Below are 15730 nucleotides of genomic sequence, written 5' to 3'. Positions count from 1 at the left end.
CTTTGCATTTTGCTTTTTCCCATAATGTCCACTTAAGGAAGTCCAAATGTCTCTATCAGTAGCTGGAACACTTCCTGATGTACAATCCATTCTCCTGGATGAATCTATTTTCAATTGAGGTAATAAGATACTACATTCTGTTTGCCGGCTTCATGCAGTGCTAAGAGAGACTTCAGATTGTTCTCTGGTGAAGATATGATTTTTGCAACTTCCATGATGTTTCTGGTGCCTCCCAGGCATTTTTATCAAGGCTGCCACAGTCTTGTTGTCTGAGATATTCCCTTTTAGAGGAGGATGAAAGTGCTGAATTGCATTCCACAATGCTCCAATTTCCACAACATTCATGTGAAGTCTTTTCTAGCTTTGTGATCATGTATCTTGCGCCAACTGTTCCTGAAGGTGGCCTCTCCAGTCTGTGACACTGACGTGTTAGATTATCCATTCTGACATGAATAGTGACACTCAGCTTGTCTTTAACTTTGGGCCTAGCCACACCTGAGACACTGCCTGATTGAAATAAGTCTGCTTGTGATTCTGCAGTGTTAGAAGTTCCCACTGGAGATTTCACATTTGCCATCTACTACACCTGCCATCTTGGTGGAGGAAAACATTCCCAACCATTGAAGTCCTTTTCTTATTGAGATTCGCTGATGAGTTTGCAAATGTTGTGCCAGGCACAGGTACTTGATACATCTTTCTTCTCATAGAGACACTTTGCTCTGTGTTTGTCTGGACCCCCAGAAATTATATTTTTTGTGAAGGGATGAGATGACTTTTCGCCTTGTTCACATAATCCAGCCACGTTCTTCTAAACTTGCCCTCACCTGAGCTGTTTTGTAGTTGACAATCTGTTCTGAATTAACCAAAAGAATGTCATCCAGATAGGGTCATACTGTGACCCCTTTGTTTCCTCAATTCCATCACGAGAGGAATTTGCACCTTGGTAAAAAGTTATCTGAGATGTTGCCAGTCTGAAGAGCGTCCATTGAACTGAAAGTGCTGTCCCAAAGCCCAGAACCTGAGGCTGCAGAGACCAAATTCACGCTGTGGACAAAATTGTTGCGTCTCTTCAAATCCAGAACTGTGCCAAAGGTTCCCAATGACTGTCTGACAAGGAAGATCATAGAACAGCAACCTTTGCTTTCTTGACCTGCAGGAACAAGAAAAATTGCAGGAGTCTTTCTTAAGGATTGTAGACTGTTTTACCAATTCTATTACAGTTGAAGGAATCCTGGACCGGACAACGCAGGTCTGTGTGGGATGCTGATGAAACTATTTTTGTACCCGTTCATTACAATGTCCAACACCAATTGATCTCTGGTAGGGTGGGTCCATATTTCCACATAGTGTGCGATTCTGCCCCCTACTGGTGTAAATGAGGGCTGATCCAGACAACAGTCATTGTGGATTCTTCTCATTTAACCTATTTTTAGGTTTGAATGCCCGAAAGGAATGGTTGGGTGTAGTAGGCATATTCTGTAGTACACACTGTCTCCCTGGCTTAGAACCTCTCACCTCTCTGAACTGCTGCTGAGGGAGAGTACTTAGGCCTGTCCTGTGGAAAACTGTTAGATTTACCCTCAGAGGGTTTCTGTATGACAGTGTACAATTTGTCTCCAAAGAAGAGGGATCCACCAAATGTTATCTGCTGACCAAGAGTCCAACACAGAAAGCTCTCCTAGGCTTTGCTGCTGATGCCATCACTCTTGATTAAAAAGCAATGCAAATATGCTTCACACAGTAACTCAATGCCTCTGCATTATCTCAATGCTTTTCAACATATATTGTCTGCTCACTTTCTCTTGGACATCTGTATGCAGTGTATCTCCTCGTAATCTAAGTGCCTTGGCTACTGAGGCCATAGCCACACCAGATTTCAAAGTGGTGCCAGATAAAATATGAATCTTCATAAAATAGCTCTCGAAACCACTGTTTTTGAATATTCACAATTATACTCATATCCACAATCTTTGCCTAGTTCTCTAGTTTGTAGGGACTTGACCACATTTAAGAGAGTATGTCACTTCAGACTAGAAATAATGTGATTTCTGTTCTCTATTCTTTATTTAAATTAGCAACTGCAGAATCCCCAGTAGCACACAATCTTGAATACTACCTAATATACTATAATTATAGACCATAATGCCTTTCTTTTGTTTTAGAGGTGTATAGTCACCATCTACCTATGATCATGGGAGAGTAGCACTTATCACTGGATATCATTTATCTGTTAGGTACATCTCCATTCATACTATTACCCTCTATAGTATACTCCTACTGCTCATCTCTATAAAGGATATCAATACCCTTATCCTTATATCATACCAGTGTTTCAAATACTTGTTAAACTAATGATTATAGGAAGTTATATCGGAGTGTTACTTTAGTCCTATTAAAGGAGACACTGATATTCTATTCCTACTAGTGATATCCTTCTCTTATAGGTCATACATTCATACACACCAAATCATTAGTCCTCCCAATGAGTCTCCCTTGTATAATTTTAAACTTTTTTGTTTTTTTGGCAACAAGATACCTGAAATAGATTTTTAAAATGATGAATTAAAAGTGAATTTGTAATGATACAGAACTATGAACTCCAGGACTGATACGCCTTCTATTTTTGTCTCCAACTCTGGTCTTTTGAGAAAGAATAGTTTAAGCTGTTGGAAGAGCATCGACTCAAAAATAACCGGTGTGAATGTACCCTGAGATTCAAATAAAGAGGAGAGTCCCTTTCCTAGTGCGAGATCAGCCCCATCTTCCAAATACCCTGAAGGATCACATTCCGTCTGCAAATACACTACCTCTAAATCCATGCTTGTCTCTCTTTAATCCCTGCATTACACTTAAAACCCTCTTCTGTTATAAAATATTCCTTCATTCATGCCAGAAGATCTCAAAACTGCCCAGGGAGCTGTATCAGTCCCTTGGGTTGAGAACTGTAAATTGTACAAAACACTCCTTCAAGCTCAGTAGTTAGAGACTTATCACAGGATCCACAAACTACGCCGCTGTAGGCTTGCTGTCCTTCTTTCCTTCCACAGGTTCTACGAGAGCACTGAAAGGACAGACCGTTACTATACTGACTCAAAGGAATATGCATAGAGTAAACACCCCTAATTTTAGGGGCTTACCTAGCGCAGGTCGTCTTCAATTGTTTAAGGTTTGACTCTGGCTCCATTGAGGCTCAGCTCTGGTCTCTGTAGCTTGCTGCGCTACTTTGCAATAAAACAAATGTAACATATTCTTATGGCAGGTAACACTTCTTAGTATTTCCGAGCCCTCCGTGAGCCTGGTCTCTATCTTGGCGCCCTGATCTACGACACTGCTCTTGCGCATAAGCAGACTGCTGAGGTCAGAAAATCTGCGCCAAATTTGTAATTCCTTCACTAGAACTGCTCCCAGCGGTAGCAGACTGAGGAATCCCCGGGTAGCCAGCCCCATCCACGGCTTGAGGCACGAGACCCATGAGAGGGGTAAAGCCCCTGCACTAGAGAACCTAATAGAACACTACTTGACCTACCTGATAGTAGGGGAAGAGGAGGAGCTGGCATTCATTTTTTTTTTGGAAGGGGGGGGGGGGGTTCTATCCATTGTAATGGCTGCCATGGAGGATTGAAGAGAACAAGATTTTGTTTTGTACTATAAAATATTTAAGAATCAAGGAATTAAGAGAGTGCATTTATGGGAGGTCTTTCCCGAACGTGGGTCCACTGGGTATTTTTATCCACACAGAAGCCTATATTTTCAGCAACACCTCTTCCCTATTAGATGCACTTTACATTAGAACACATTTTTTTGAGCATAAAATATACCCGGGGCACATGTAATTAAAACAATCCTACTGTCTCAACGTTTTCATTATTTATTTAAGTCAGCATTTTAGGATAAAAGCAAACGCCGAAAGTAGGCAGTTATGTTTTTAAGCTTTCCACCATGAGAACTGCTTTCCTGGGGCAGTGGCCAAAAGTGTAACGTGGAAGAGCGCCTATGTCTGAGCGACACAGGAAAATCGCAGCATTTGCTCAAAATGAAACGCTCTGCTGTAGCACATTTATCTGGTTCCTAATTAACCTAAATTGTCTTTTGTCCACACTGTACCATATCACCAGCCAACGCAGTCATTTCATCCACCAATCACAGTGGCGTACTCACTGTCAGTGAAGAGGGGCTCAGGCAGTTTTCGAAAGAAAGATTTAAGCAAACTGCTGACCACATTCAAATCCTGCCAACGCTGAAACCAAAACAAAACAAAAAAAAAATCAGGAAGAAAATGGCATAATGTGATGGAAAATGTAAAGAGATAACATGGTATGCGTTATACAAACATTTCTGTCCATTGTTTTGTTGTCTTGTGATTGAAACCAACACAAAATAATGATTGATACAACAAGCTATCAACTTCTCTGCAGCACAAAGTGATTAACGGTTTTCAGTATATAGCAACATTGTTGCAACAAAGTATGAAATGGACAGTAATTCTGGCTACCTGTCAAGTTGTATTAGTGTAAATAAGGAAGGCAGGAGTTTGAGAGAGTTCTGACCATTATGCTTTCAAACTGAACTAATATATGCTGCCTTTTTTTTTTACATCAGAAGGCAGAAGAGGTTATCAATCATGTTTAAATTGTCTGATTACCATCTGGAGGTTTGAGTTGTGAAATTGACTTATATATATGAAGTAGTGTGTAGATGATTGCGTAACTCATGCACTTGTAAGAAGATCATGTTGGTAGACGGTCTAAGTATTTTATGGTAAATAAATAGCTTATAACATCATGTTATAAGCTATTTAAACTAAGATTCTTATCTTATGGCAGATGGAGTACGGGGCACATATGTCAGGTGCCCTATTTGCTAAAAGTTGAGTGTGGATCCACCCCTAATCCTCTCACCTGGTCTTGTATGATGCTTTCACTTAGGCCCTTGTTGAGCTGATCTTGTAGACTGCTTACGACAGCATTATTTCCAGGAACACGGTATATTCCCAAATATTCCAGGCCATTTTGTTCCACCAGTGTACAGCACAACTCCACTATCAATGGAACCCCCTGCGTGTGATACAATATGACCTTCATGTACAGCACACATTTTGTCAATTCAAGAAACTCCCAGCAGATGGCACCACTGGGCAATTAGCGGTACGCTCTGTTTTATATATTAATCAGCAATTAATGGGCATTCATTTCAGGTGACAACAGTGGGAGGAACACACAAACAATACAGGACAGGATACAACTCTTCAGTCAGTTACTACATACAGGAAATACAGTATAATAACCTACAGCCCCTTTGTGTAAAGAAATATTAACGATATAACACAACAATGCAGTCAGATATAGGCATTAGTATATACCGAAAGTTCTGTGATATATAAAACAGATTATTAAAAGAAATGTTAACTACTTAAACATTTAAGGAGGAAGCACTGTTAACATGTTGCCAGGCAGTATCACCTTGTTCTCTGCTGCAGGATGGCAATCCTCAAGTCTCACACCGAATGCCCGCGGTGGACACTTCTTGTTCTTTTTCATAAGGTTGATTCCCCAAGGTACTTTGGTGGAAGTCCCTTCCTCTGCTGGAGAATGCACAGACAAGATAATGATTACTGCAAAGAGCCCACTACTGGCGGGTGCAGGATTGAGGAACACACACTGTGAATTAACACACATACATAACAAAAGTTGTTATGACAACGACATTCCTATAAACAAGTACACTACCTTTTCCAGCACCATCTTGCTTTGGTGATCGTGGGGCTGCCAATCCTGCTGCCCATAAGAGATCTGATCGAATTCCTAAGCTCCGTGTCCCCTTCGGGGATGTGTCGGGTTTGGCCACAGTAACACTACAAAAGTAAAGAGATGTGAAATGAGCCAGCTAGATCCACGGACAGGTAAGAGGAGGGCACTTCTGAAATACTTGTGGGCAACTTACCTGAGTTTGCGATAGTCGTTTAGCTTCTTGTTTATTAAAGCATGGCTGGCAAAGCCGGGGTCCTGGAAGAAAGATACACAAAGTCTAAATATCATCTATAAATCATACATGACAGATGTCATCTATCCTCTACTAGTATCTTTACTCACAATTTCCCTGAATTACCTCACACCTATAATTATTTCCCATTTAAGCTGTATAAAAATGCACCAATATTATCAAACTGGAGTCGGTGCACGAGCAGAGCTAAACTGCCAGAGAATTGTCAAGTCAAAATCAAAGCGGATCATTTCTGCATGTCGGTAAATTCAGTCAGCAACTGCCCTCTATATGTCTGTATGTGTCACCATCTGCCATCCACAGTAACAGGCCCCAATGTGATTTGTCTGCTCAGTCTCAGTGCTGAGTGCTTTAGCCCCCAAAATGCATGGACTATCCAACTTTACTACCTCTCACCGACAGACAAACTTTCCATTTGCTCTTCTCTCGGTCATCGAACCACATAATCATCTGTCAAACCTCTCTTCATATTACAATGCCAGAGCAGATGTCAGTGCACCAGATCCCTATTCACATCATCTCTTCCTCCTCAATTTTCTACACAGACTCCCTGCCACCTACCATCCCTCTGCCAGGCATTAAAAAAGCATCCTCACCTCCCCCTCTGTCCGACTGTTCTCCCGGATAGCTTTGACCCAACCCAACATGTCATCCCGGTCCTCAGCCTGAAAGAGATATTCACAGAAGTCAGGTGTCGTCAGCCGGAAGACGTGCTTCCTCTTGGTCTCGCTGTAAGAGATGTCCACCAGGCTTCCGAGGATGCTGATTGGCTGCTCCTCCTCACCTGGCCCAGGGCCCTGTAAGTCTGGACGTTCCTTATGCAAGAAGAGAAGGTGAGGGCGCAGAATGGAGTACACACGCTTCCACTGACGGAGCCCGCCGCCAACCTTCTACAGAGAAAGGAAAGACAAAAGAAATACAGTTTCCACCATGACACAAAACATTGAATGTGACCTTAGTAAGACAGTCTTTGACTGAGAGACAGTAGGGTCAGGAAAGAAGAACAATAAGGGGACTATAGTAATGACAGAAATCCATTCTCTAACTCTAAATAAAGAAAAATGAAACGTGTACACAGTCACACAAAATAAAACATAGCAAACAAACACTTTATATGATTATAAACCATCCAAACTATTCATGTAAGGACATATCCCCTCCGTCATACCTTGCCCTTGTTAGTGAGAATTTGTTTATAGAGCAGCCAGCCTTCCCTGCGCACATCACTGAACTCTGTATCAGAAAGCTCAGAGGTGGAGTGACGTTTCGACCGACCATCCTCAGAAGCAACTAAACTATCCAAAGACTGAAAACAAAAATACAAATATCACTCAATAACACAAGAGTAATTAATACTGGACGTAAACAGATAATAATCAGCCTTTTGTTCCTTGTATGTATTAACAAGACAATAAGCAGAGAAGTACATACGCGCAAGTTAAGTATTTACTACTTTGTCATCCAAACCCCACAAAATGGCCACTGTCTGAAGTGATGGTCATATTCATTGCATATATTTTATGAATATACTTCTGCAGTTTTTCACACATATACACACATATGGTCTTATGTAGAACCACAGAGCACATGTGCAGTTAAAGGGCGTTTGTCTCAGTCTGTATGTACACCGAGACCTAGGGTCAGAGTGGGGGAGGGAAGAGGCGCTTTTATCGTTTCATACACTTTAAGCATCTTACGTACTTACACATATCTTAGATACATGTAGCTCAGCAAACAAACTGAAGGACATAGTATAAAAGGACTATGCTTTTGGCGTAAATTACATGGGATTAATTCATGAGGCCCATAGTATTAGCATATATACAGCAAGATCTATATGTAAACAAATACTAAGATGAGCCCTTTTTATTGATATTTTAAACCTCACACCCAATGCCTCACTGCATATGTTGGTCAAATGGGCAGCACTCACCCAACAGCTGCAACACTGGACATAGGTACAGTTGCCTGAAGGAGCCCAAAACATCTACTAATTTCTGCAAAATGCAACTGACTAGAAGTAACAAAGTAACGATGTTATTGGGAGTGTAAAAGGGAGGGGAGTTGGAGGTGGTCGCTTCATTATCCCCAAAGTTACAAATTCAAGAAATAAAAAGGGGCAGCACGGTGGCTTAGTGGTTAGCACTTCTGCCTCACAGCACTGGGGTCATGGGTTAAATTCCTAAATTCCCAACCATGGTCTTATCTGTGTGGAGTTTGTATGTTCTCCCTGTGTTTGCGTGGGTTTCCTCCGGGTGCTCCGGTTTCCTCCCACACTCCGAAAATATACTAGTAGGTTAATTGGCTGCTAACAAAATTGACCCTAGTCTGTGTGTGTGTGTGTGTGTGTGTGTGTGTGTGTGTCTGTGTGTGAGAGAGAATTAGGAACTTTAGACTGTAAGCTCCAATGGGGCAGGGACTGATGTGAATGAGTTCTCTGTACAGCGCTGCGGAATCAATGGTGCTATATAAATAAATGGTGACGATGATGAGGATATCAAGACTGCTTGTATTTGACAATTCAATCCTGGAACTCCTGATCATTAAAATCAGTATTTTAGTTTAAATAACCTTCCAGTGTTTTATATACACTTGAAGTCTACTTATCACATACATAAAGTGGGCACAGGCATTTTGGGGGCTGAACCTACAAACAGCTCATCAATTCCCACGTAGTAGTGACCTCACCGAGGGGTCATGTATCAGCGATGTGACTAGTTGCTCATCAATATTGGGTCAGCTTACACATTGGATGCCTCCAGTCTCCAGTGTGTGGCGGTGAATGTATTAAGGCTATAGATATATAATATATATATATATATATATATATATATATATATATATATATATATATATATATATATATATATACACATATACACACACACACACACACACACACACACACACACACAAGCAGACATTGCAGGCAGAACCCTTGGACCTCCACACCATTACAGGGCTACTGCTGACCGACATAATGCACACAACCCTGAATTGTGTTATATGTAAGAGAGGAGGAAACACACAGCTCTACTAAATATCTTGTGTAATAAGCATCTACCAGTGTTATACAAACTCAGATGGCGATCAGTAATAATATGCACATAATGTGTTCTCTCACCCCATCAGTGAAGAAGCTACGCAGCATCCTCAGACTTGGCACCCGGCCCACAATTCTCCTGTGGTTGAAGGAAAGGACAATTATCAGATTCAATTTCTAGCAGAGACATTATGAGCTTTGCACATTGGGCTCTCCAGGGCCCCGGCATTAGTACTCACCTTTCCACCCACCCCATCTAATGCTTACTCACATCATTTGCCAGCTACTCATATAGTGCCTCCTCAAACAGCACTGTAACTGAAGATCTAGTACCAGCTCTAATATCCCTGCAGCTGTAATCCAAAGGCATCTCAGAAACATTGCCAGCCATCTAGTATGAGATATGTCTTTCTCAACTGCCCATCTATTGTTCACCAAAACGTCTTCCCGTGTGCTAGTGCTCACTCACAGCCAGACAAAAATTTGCTCTTCTCGCACTCACCTTTGCAGCCGTCCCTCATCACGGAAAGTATTGAGTCCGTCATCACAAGATTTTGAGCGTTCAGTGGTGATGGCCAGGAGATAAGAGGAACGCCGACTGGACTTAATGCTGCCTTAGTGAAACAGAGCAATAAGACCATATTAAAAGGAACAAGTGGAAAATTGGAAGAAGTGAAGCAACACAGAAAAAATAGCTTTTGCAATTTGCTCGATTTTTACTCCAAAATCCTATTATACCTATTATTATTATTATTATTATTATACCTATGAAGAACTCTTGAAGGGCACCAGTTGCCTATACAGTGAAGGCAGCCAGTTTGTGGACTTAACCAACACTCATGTCAATGCAGCTTATTCACTAGGAGCCTGATTCATTAAGGATCTTAACTTGAGAAACTTCTTTTAAGTCTCCTGGACAAAACCAGTGCTACATGAAAAAACAGGCAGTATTTAACTTATGTGCAAAACAGAATACTAATTTGCACCCCTTGCATTGTAACATGGTTTTGTCCAGGAGACGGAAATAGAAGTTTCTCAAGTTAAGATCCTTAATGAATCAGGCCCTAGGAACCTGTGACATCACTGGCTGCATTTTCAATAGTATTGATTCATAAAGTGCCTCATTGATATCCCCCTCAAGGAAGCGACAATTAACAGATTACATTTCTACCAGACAAATTATGAGCTTTTCACATTCGTCTCTCCAGGGCCCTGACATCAGCATATTGTCTGAATTCATAGGTTGTATTTTCATGATTGAGTCAGCTCACAAAATGACTGCCTCACTGTGTGGCAAAAAATAAAAAAGCAGAATATTTTAACGTCTTGTACAGACTGTATTTTAAAGCATAAACAGACCTATCTAAAGCCTAGTAACTATGCTTTGACACTGATAGAAACAAACAAAAACAAAAAGTGAAAGGACTTGTACACACAAAATTTCTGTGTTTTCTCTGCACAAACTACAACATTGCCTACAGCTTTCAGAAGTGTTAATGATGGTAAAATACTACAGAGTTCTTTGATTAATGTACACACTTCTAATGTTCTTCTAAGGCTAGGACAATGCACACAGTATTGGCTGCACTTTAACTAGCATTATTTTTGATGCCCGTGTGTATGAGCCCTAAGTCTCCACCACAGTTTCTTGGGAGCCTGAACACTGATAAACCTGTCCGAGAGCCTAATAGTTTCTCTTGGGCAGAGTGGTCTCAAGATGTGCTCATTTCTCTACACATCTGCCGAGCATTTCTTTGTTTCAGCCCTCTCTATGAAAGCATACTGACGTATTTTATAGAGCATCTTAAACACCAATTTAAAAACAAGTAATAACTCCAAAACGTGAGGCTGGCCCCCTCTCACTGCTTATCTGCAGTGTTTAAGAGAACTCTATTCCTACAAATATTTTTTTTCCTGCCCATTCCTACATACATGTACTACTGCACGTGGTACCTTATTGCCCCAAGGGGAATTGGGGGATTTCTACTGCAGATTACTCACTGAATATTATTATTTTGTAATAAAAACAAATCACCCCAAAAATGTTATTGGGACAAATAAGAATAGGTAGGTAGGGGTTAATTTAGATTAATCAATGAGCAATTAAAACAAACCCACAATCAAATTTGGAACCAAAAAACATCCTTCACTTCTTAGTAGCCATTGTTCTCATGTTGATCCAGAAAAAGGCTAAAACATATTTAAGACAAACTGTAATTTGTCTCAGTTGAGGGCAGTTTGCCTCCTGACTTCAAAATGTCTTCTGTATTAGATGTTGGCAGTCAAAGATTGTTTAAGGTTGTACTTACTGCAATCTTGAGAGTAATGGCGTCCAATGGCAAAACTAAATGTTGGTGAGGAAGGACTATCGGAAACCAAAGGAGCAGAGTTGATGGCGCTGGAAACGACACATGAGGCAGGGACATGTTTCGCTCGCAGGTCAATGCTTGGACTTGTGGGCTCATCTGTGAAGAAAGGAAGAATTAAGCTACAGAGACAAATACTTTGCTGATCACAAATATATGTAATAATGACTTGGTTGTGTGCGGAATGCTGTTAAAAAAATGATGTTATACAGCAGTCTATGGAGAATGGCAAAGAAAAGTGGGGGCCACAAAAAAAATTTGGGGGCCACAATTCATTTAACAGCCAATATATTTGGACAGCCCTGGTCCATTTTTTTAAAAAAAAGTCAGCAATATTATTGTGTCATGGTAACTACACTGTCTTGTATGCTGCCATTAAGGTGTTTTGCAAATGGTAGGACAGTAATTCTGTAAAATGGATAGGGCTCAGGACTCTCCTTCATTACATGAGGGTGTTTAAACTGCTTGTAAGAGTCATCATCAACCAAGAACAGTGCAGCAACAATGATTTTGGATTAGACATATCTGCCAGTGCAGTCTTACCAATAAAAGGTATCGATGCCAGAGGCTCCTCAGAAAACGGTAAAGGGGGTACCCTTTGCAATGGTTGCTTGCTAGGCGTCTCCTCACTGCCTGCAGGAGAAGATGGGAACTCTATTTCTTTGTCATCTTCTGGAAATAGTACATTGACTTGTCGCACAGCAGCAGGGAGCTTACGTCCTGTTGGGGGCTTCTGCCGTAAGACCACCTCATCTCTCCTCTCCTCTGCGGTACTGCTCTCATCTGTGGAGCTGACACTTACATTTGGCTCCCTCCTCTCTGGTGGGGAAGGTGGAGAACTTGGATACTGTGCTGTCCTAAAAGTTGGGAGGCCACTAAATCCAGTCTCCCTAAAGGAAAAAGCATGGAGGAGCTCAGTGCGGCGCTGGAAAGATGGACTATAGCTCCGATAACCTATGTACCCTGAGTCCCCAGAAGTAGAGTGCTGTGTTGGAGGTTTTGCTACTTCTCTAGGGACAGATGGTACAACCTGTCTCGGTGGAGGACAAGACACTATTTGAGTTGTCTGGGGGGGCCTGTCTGTAGACCAAATACAGCGTTCATAGGGGGGAGATATTAAAGCACTCATCTCCAATTTCTCCATAGACCTTCCATAACGTGGCAAGAAATTGTCCGACTGTGCCCGGTGACCCCAGGAATCATTATCAGGGGGATGGTGGAGGGTATCCTGTGACACACTATGAGGCCAGTTACTCTGATGAGTAACCTCTCCTAGCCGGTCTTGTGAGGCACTACGTCTTCTAGGAGGAAGGGCTGAACCCCTTCTGCGCGGTGTCTGTTGGGACATCCAGCTGCACAATGCCTGGTGTCGCTCCCACTGACTGACCCAACGGGAGGTTGGCTGCTCCCAAGACTCTAGAGGAGCTTTATTTGGTGGCTCTGGTGGATGGCGAGAAGTCCAACCATATGCTGAATTGCATGGAGGTCCTGGGCCCCTGAATCTGTCAGCCACAGCTGGTGATCCCATGTAAGGTCTGGGTGGAGGGAGAGGATTAGCAACGGGGCGCGAGTACTTGTCATGGTAAGCAGGACTGCTCCTCGGTACTTCACTGTGCATGGGGCTCCTGAGGGATGGAAAGTCCTCACAACTGGAGCGATGGAATACACTGGGCCCTGGATACCCAGGAGAAGTTTCTGGAGGCTGACTCCGCCATGGATAAAAGACAGGGGGTGGTTCAGGGATGCTATGAGCACCCCCCCGGTACGGCTCATTCCCTTTCAGATATGCATCCTGAGAGTAGGCCTGTGGGATAAAAAGGAATATAAAAAGTAAAATGGCAGATAGAGGTGAGTGCATCCTATTCTTGGAGTGTTTTTGGATACCTATGCTTCTCAATGTGACAAAGGTGTCCTCAGAAGACAAAATCTCATGAATGGGCAGATCTGGTCACTGACCTGAGCACCAAGCATCTGGATTTGTGACAAACTTCAGACAGATCTTGTTACTCAGCACTTAGAACGGCGACTGGATCCATGTAGTCTAGTTAATTAGGCAGATGGCAGTCATCGGCCAACTGCGTTTTGTGCCAATCCCAAATGACATCTGACTGATTATGATCACAAAGCTGCAGATCGTTTTGTGCCAATATATACAGTGATTGGAATGCTAGTTTGGTTTAAAGCTACTGAATTAGCCCTGCAAAGCAGGGTACATAGGCATTTTTAGGGGAAATGACAAACCATATAGGATTACTATTACCTATATAGTATTATTACCTATACTTATAGTGCAATTGTGTGTCTTTCACCAAATTAGAGTTTATCCTGATTCCCTCCACTTAGAATATTTGAGCACTAGAGGTAATAAGAGTGCGATAAGCTATCACTCATTGATGCTGTTTAGCAGTTAGTGACAATGTGTTTGGAATATTTGGAGCTTACCAGCTGTAATATATCCTCGTCCCGTGGCATAATGGAGAGTTCCAGCACATCATCACTGCAAGAGCCAGTAAGCGGGGGAAAAAGTCATGTTATAAACAATCATCATTTACATCTTGTGCGTTTTCTCACTTAGTTCTTATATAGAACCTTCTCTACCTCCACCCTTCCCTATGCCCCATATCTCACCTGTTTTGTATCAGTGCAATGACCTGTGAATATGTTTTCCCGATTATGCTTTCTCCATTAACCTTTACAAGTCGGTCACCTGAAAAAGAAAACAGATCATCAACTAGCAGACAGTATGTCGGTTTCATTAATTAACACACTGGGCAGCACTATGTACTCAATAAAATAAAATATTCTTCATATATGTACATACCATTCTCTAATAGTAAAAATGATTAATGTTCACAAATTAGCGTATCTCTTGCTTTACTTTTATATAGATGTTCAGTTAAAAATAGAGTTGTTTAATATGCATGTTATTCTGATCCTGCCTATCGGCACATTTCTATTTATTAAAGGGGCCAACGAAATACAAAATAATCTTCTATGAAAAGGCATACTGTGAGATTTACTAACACAAACACACATAAAGCTGGATTTTCTCCATTCATTTCCTGGAGGTGAACTATATAATGAAAATATTGCACTTCTTTTTTTTGTTTTTTAATACAGTGCCTTAAATATAGAATTTAACAGCTGAAAATTACCTACAGATCCATCTAATCTGCATTTTGCATGTGTGTGGGTGTATTTTTTTTTTTATTTTTTTTTAGTGGTTTAGGAAAGGATTTGTGTTGTTCTTTTCTTGATATTTCATATGTTTTAACAATAGCAATATGCTGGAGCCACGCAGTGGCGGAACTAGGGGGATGGGGGGGTGCAGTGGGTATAGCACCTACCTGGCCTGAAGGTGAGAGGGAACACGTTAGAGGACTCTTCTGAGCTGGGACATGCACCATACCACATATATTCAGAAGAGGCTTCACCACTGTGGGTGCCTCAGAGGCATCGCTATAAGGCTTGGCAATGCTTGTTCTGCAGCTGTATTTTAATTTATCACGGTTTAGCAGGATATACATCCCTAAAATCACAGAGGTTTGTCCACTTTGAAGTGGTCGACTCATTATTACTAGTGGGCTTTCAATTTTCATTCCTTCGATTATCTCTGGATGTACCCAATATCCATTATCCATGAGTGGCTACACCCATACCTTTACTGGATATCAGTATAATTACTATTTTAGTATTCCCCTGACTTGCCTTTATACACAACCAATGTGCTAAAATGAGAACAGACAATTTTTATGGTATTGTTTTTCTCTTCTCAACTATGACAACCCTACCATTGGGGCATAACAGCTTCACGGTGATGTTTAAGGACTTATAACCCCCCCTGAAGGTCCACTCTGGCCTGCAGTGATGTCTGCTTTCCCTTATCTTCTCACCTGTGCAAAGTCCTGCCTGCTGTGCTGGGCCGCCATCTTTCACATGCTTGACAAAAATGGTGTCCATCGGTTCCAGGCGGCTGGATGCAGAGGGATACTCTGAAATACACCACAGACAGACAGACTTGTAGAATGAGAGGGGCTGACTTAATCATAGAAGATCATTCTGAAAGAGACTCATACTATGTCTAAAAGAATCAAACTGATATTTCCTTAAAGCTCCTCAAAAGCATAACAAGATTTTGTAATTTGTGAGGTAAAAACAAAGAAGAAAACAATCTGATATAATTTTAGAGTTACATACACATTTAAACTTGAGAACTTTCACAATGAACACTACAATTGCAAGAGCTATAAAAGTGTAATTTTTTTCCTCTCATTTTACCTCAGAAGTGGCCATATTTAAGAGCTATTCTTAAACTGTCAAA

The 15730-nt window shown here is 41.4% G+C and overlaps 1 protein-coding gene across 2 annotated transcripts in view; it reads right to left on the bottom strand.

Moving 5' to 3' along the window:
- ARHGAP23 (Rho GTPase activating protein 23) overlaps positions 1 to 15730 on the bottom strand; it is a 60378-nt gene that overhangs the window by 11049 nt on the left and 33599 nt on the right. For both annotated transcript variants that reach the window (XM_075177028.1, XM_075177027.1), the window contains exons 4-17: positions 15303 to 15401; positions 14038 to 14116; positions 13852 to 13906; positions 11953 to 13213; positions 11353 to 11508; positions 9546 to 9657; positions 9125 to 9182; positions 7169 to 7306; positions 6597 to 6890; positions 5941 to 6002; positions 5727 to 5851; positions 5460 to 5581; positions 4899 to 5054; positions 4159 to 4237 (exon numbers count right to left, since the gene is read on the bottom strand). In XM_075177028.1, the coding sequence (XP_075033129.1) occupies positions 4159 to 4237; positions 4899 to 5054; positions 5460 to 5581; positions 5727 to 5851; positions 5941 to 6002; positions 6597 to 6890; positions 7169 to 7306; positions 9125 to 9182; positions 9546 to 9657; positions 11353 to 11508; positions 11953 to 13213; positions 13852 to 13906; positions 14038 to 14116; positions 15303 to 15401 (2796 nt within the window). The remainder of the gene's footprint in view (positions 1 to 4158; positions 4238 to 4898; positions 5055 to 5459; positions 5582 to 5726; positions 5852 to 5940; positions 6003 to 6596; positions 6891 to 7168; positions 7307 to 9124; positions 9183 to 9545; positions 9658 to 11352; positions 11509 to 11952; positions 13214 to 13851; positions 13907 to 14037; positions 14117 to 15302; positions 15402 to 15730) is intronic.

This window comes from Mixophyes fleayi, chromosome 6 (genome assembly GCF_038048845.1).
Source record: "Mixophyes fleayi isolate aMixFle1 chromosome 6, aMixFle1.hap1, whole genome shotgun sequence".
Taxonomy (NCBI): domain Eukaryota; kingdom Metazoa; phylum Chordata; class Amphibia; order Anura; family Limnodynastidae; genus Mixophyes; species Mixophyes fleayi.
This window is presented reverse-complemented; position numbering and strand designations above follow the sequence as displayed.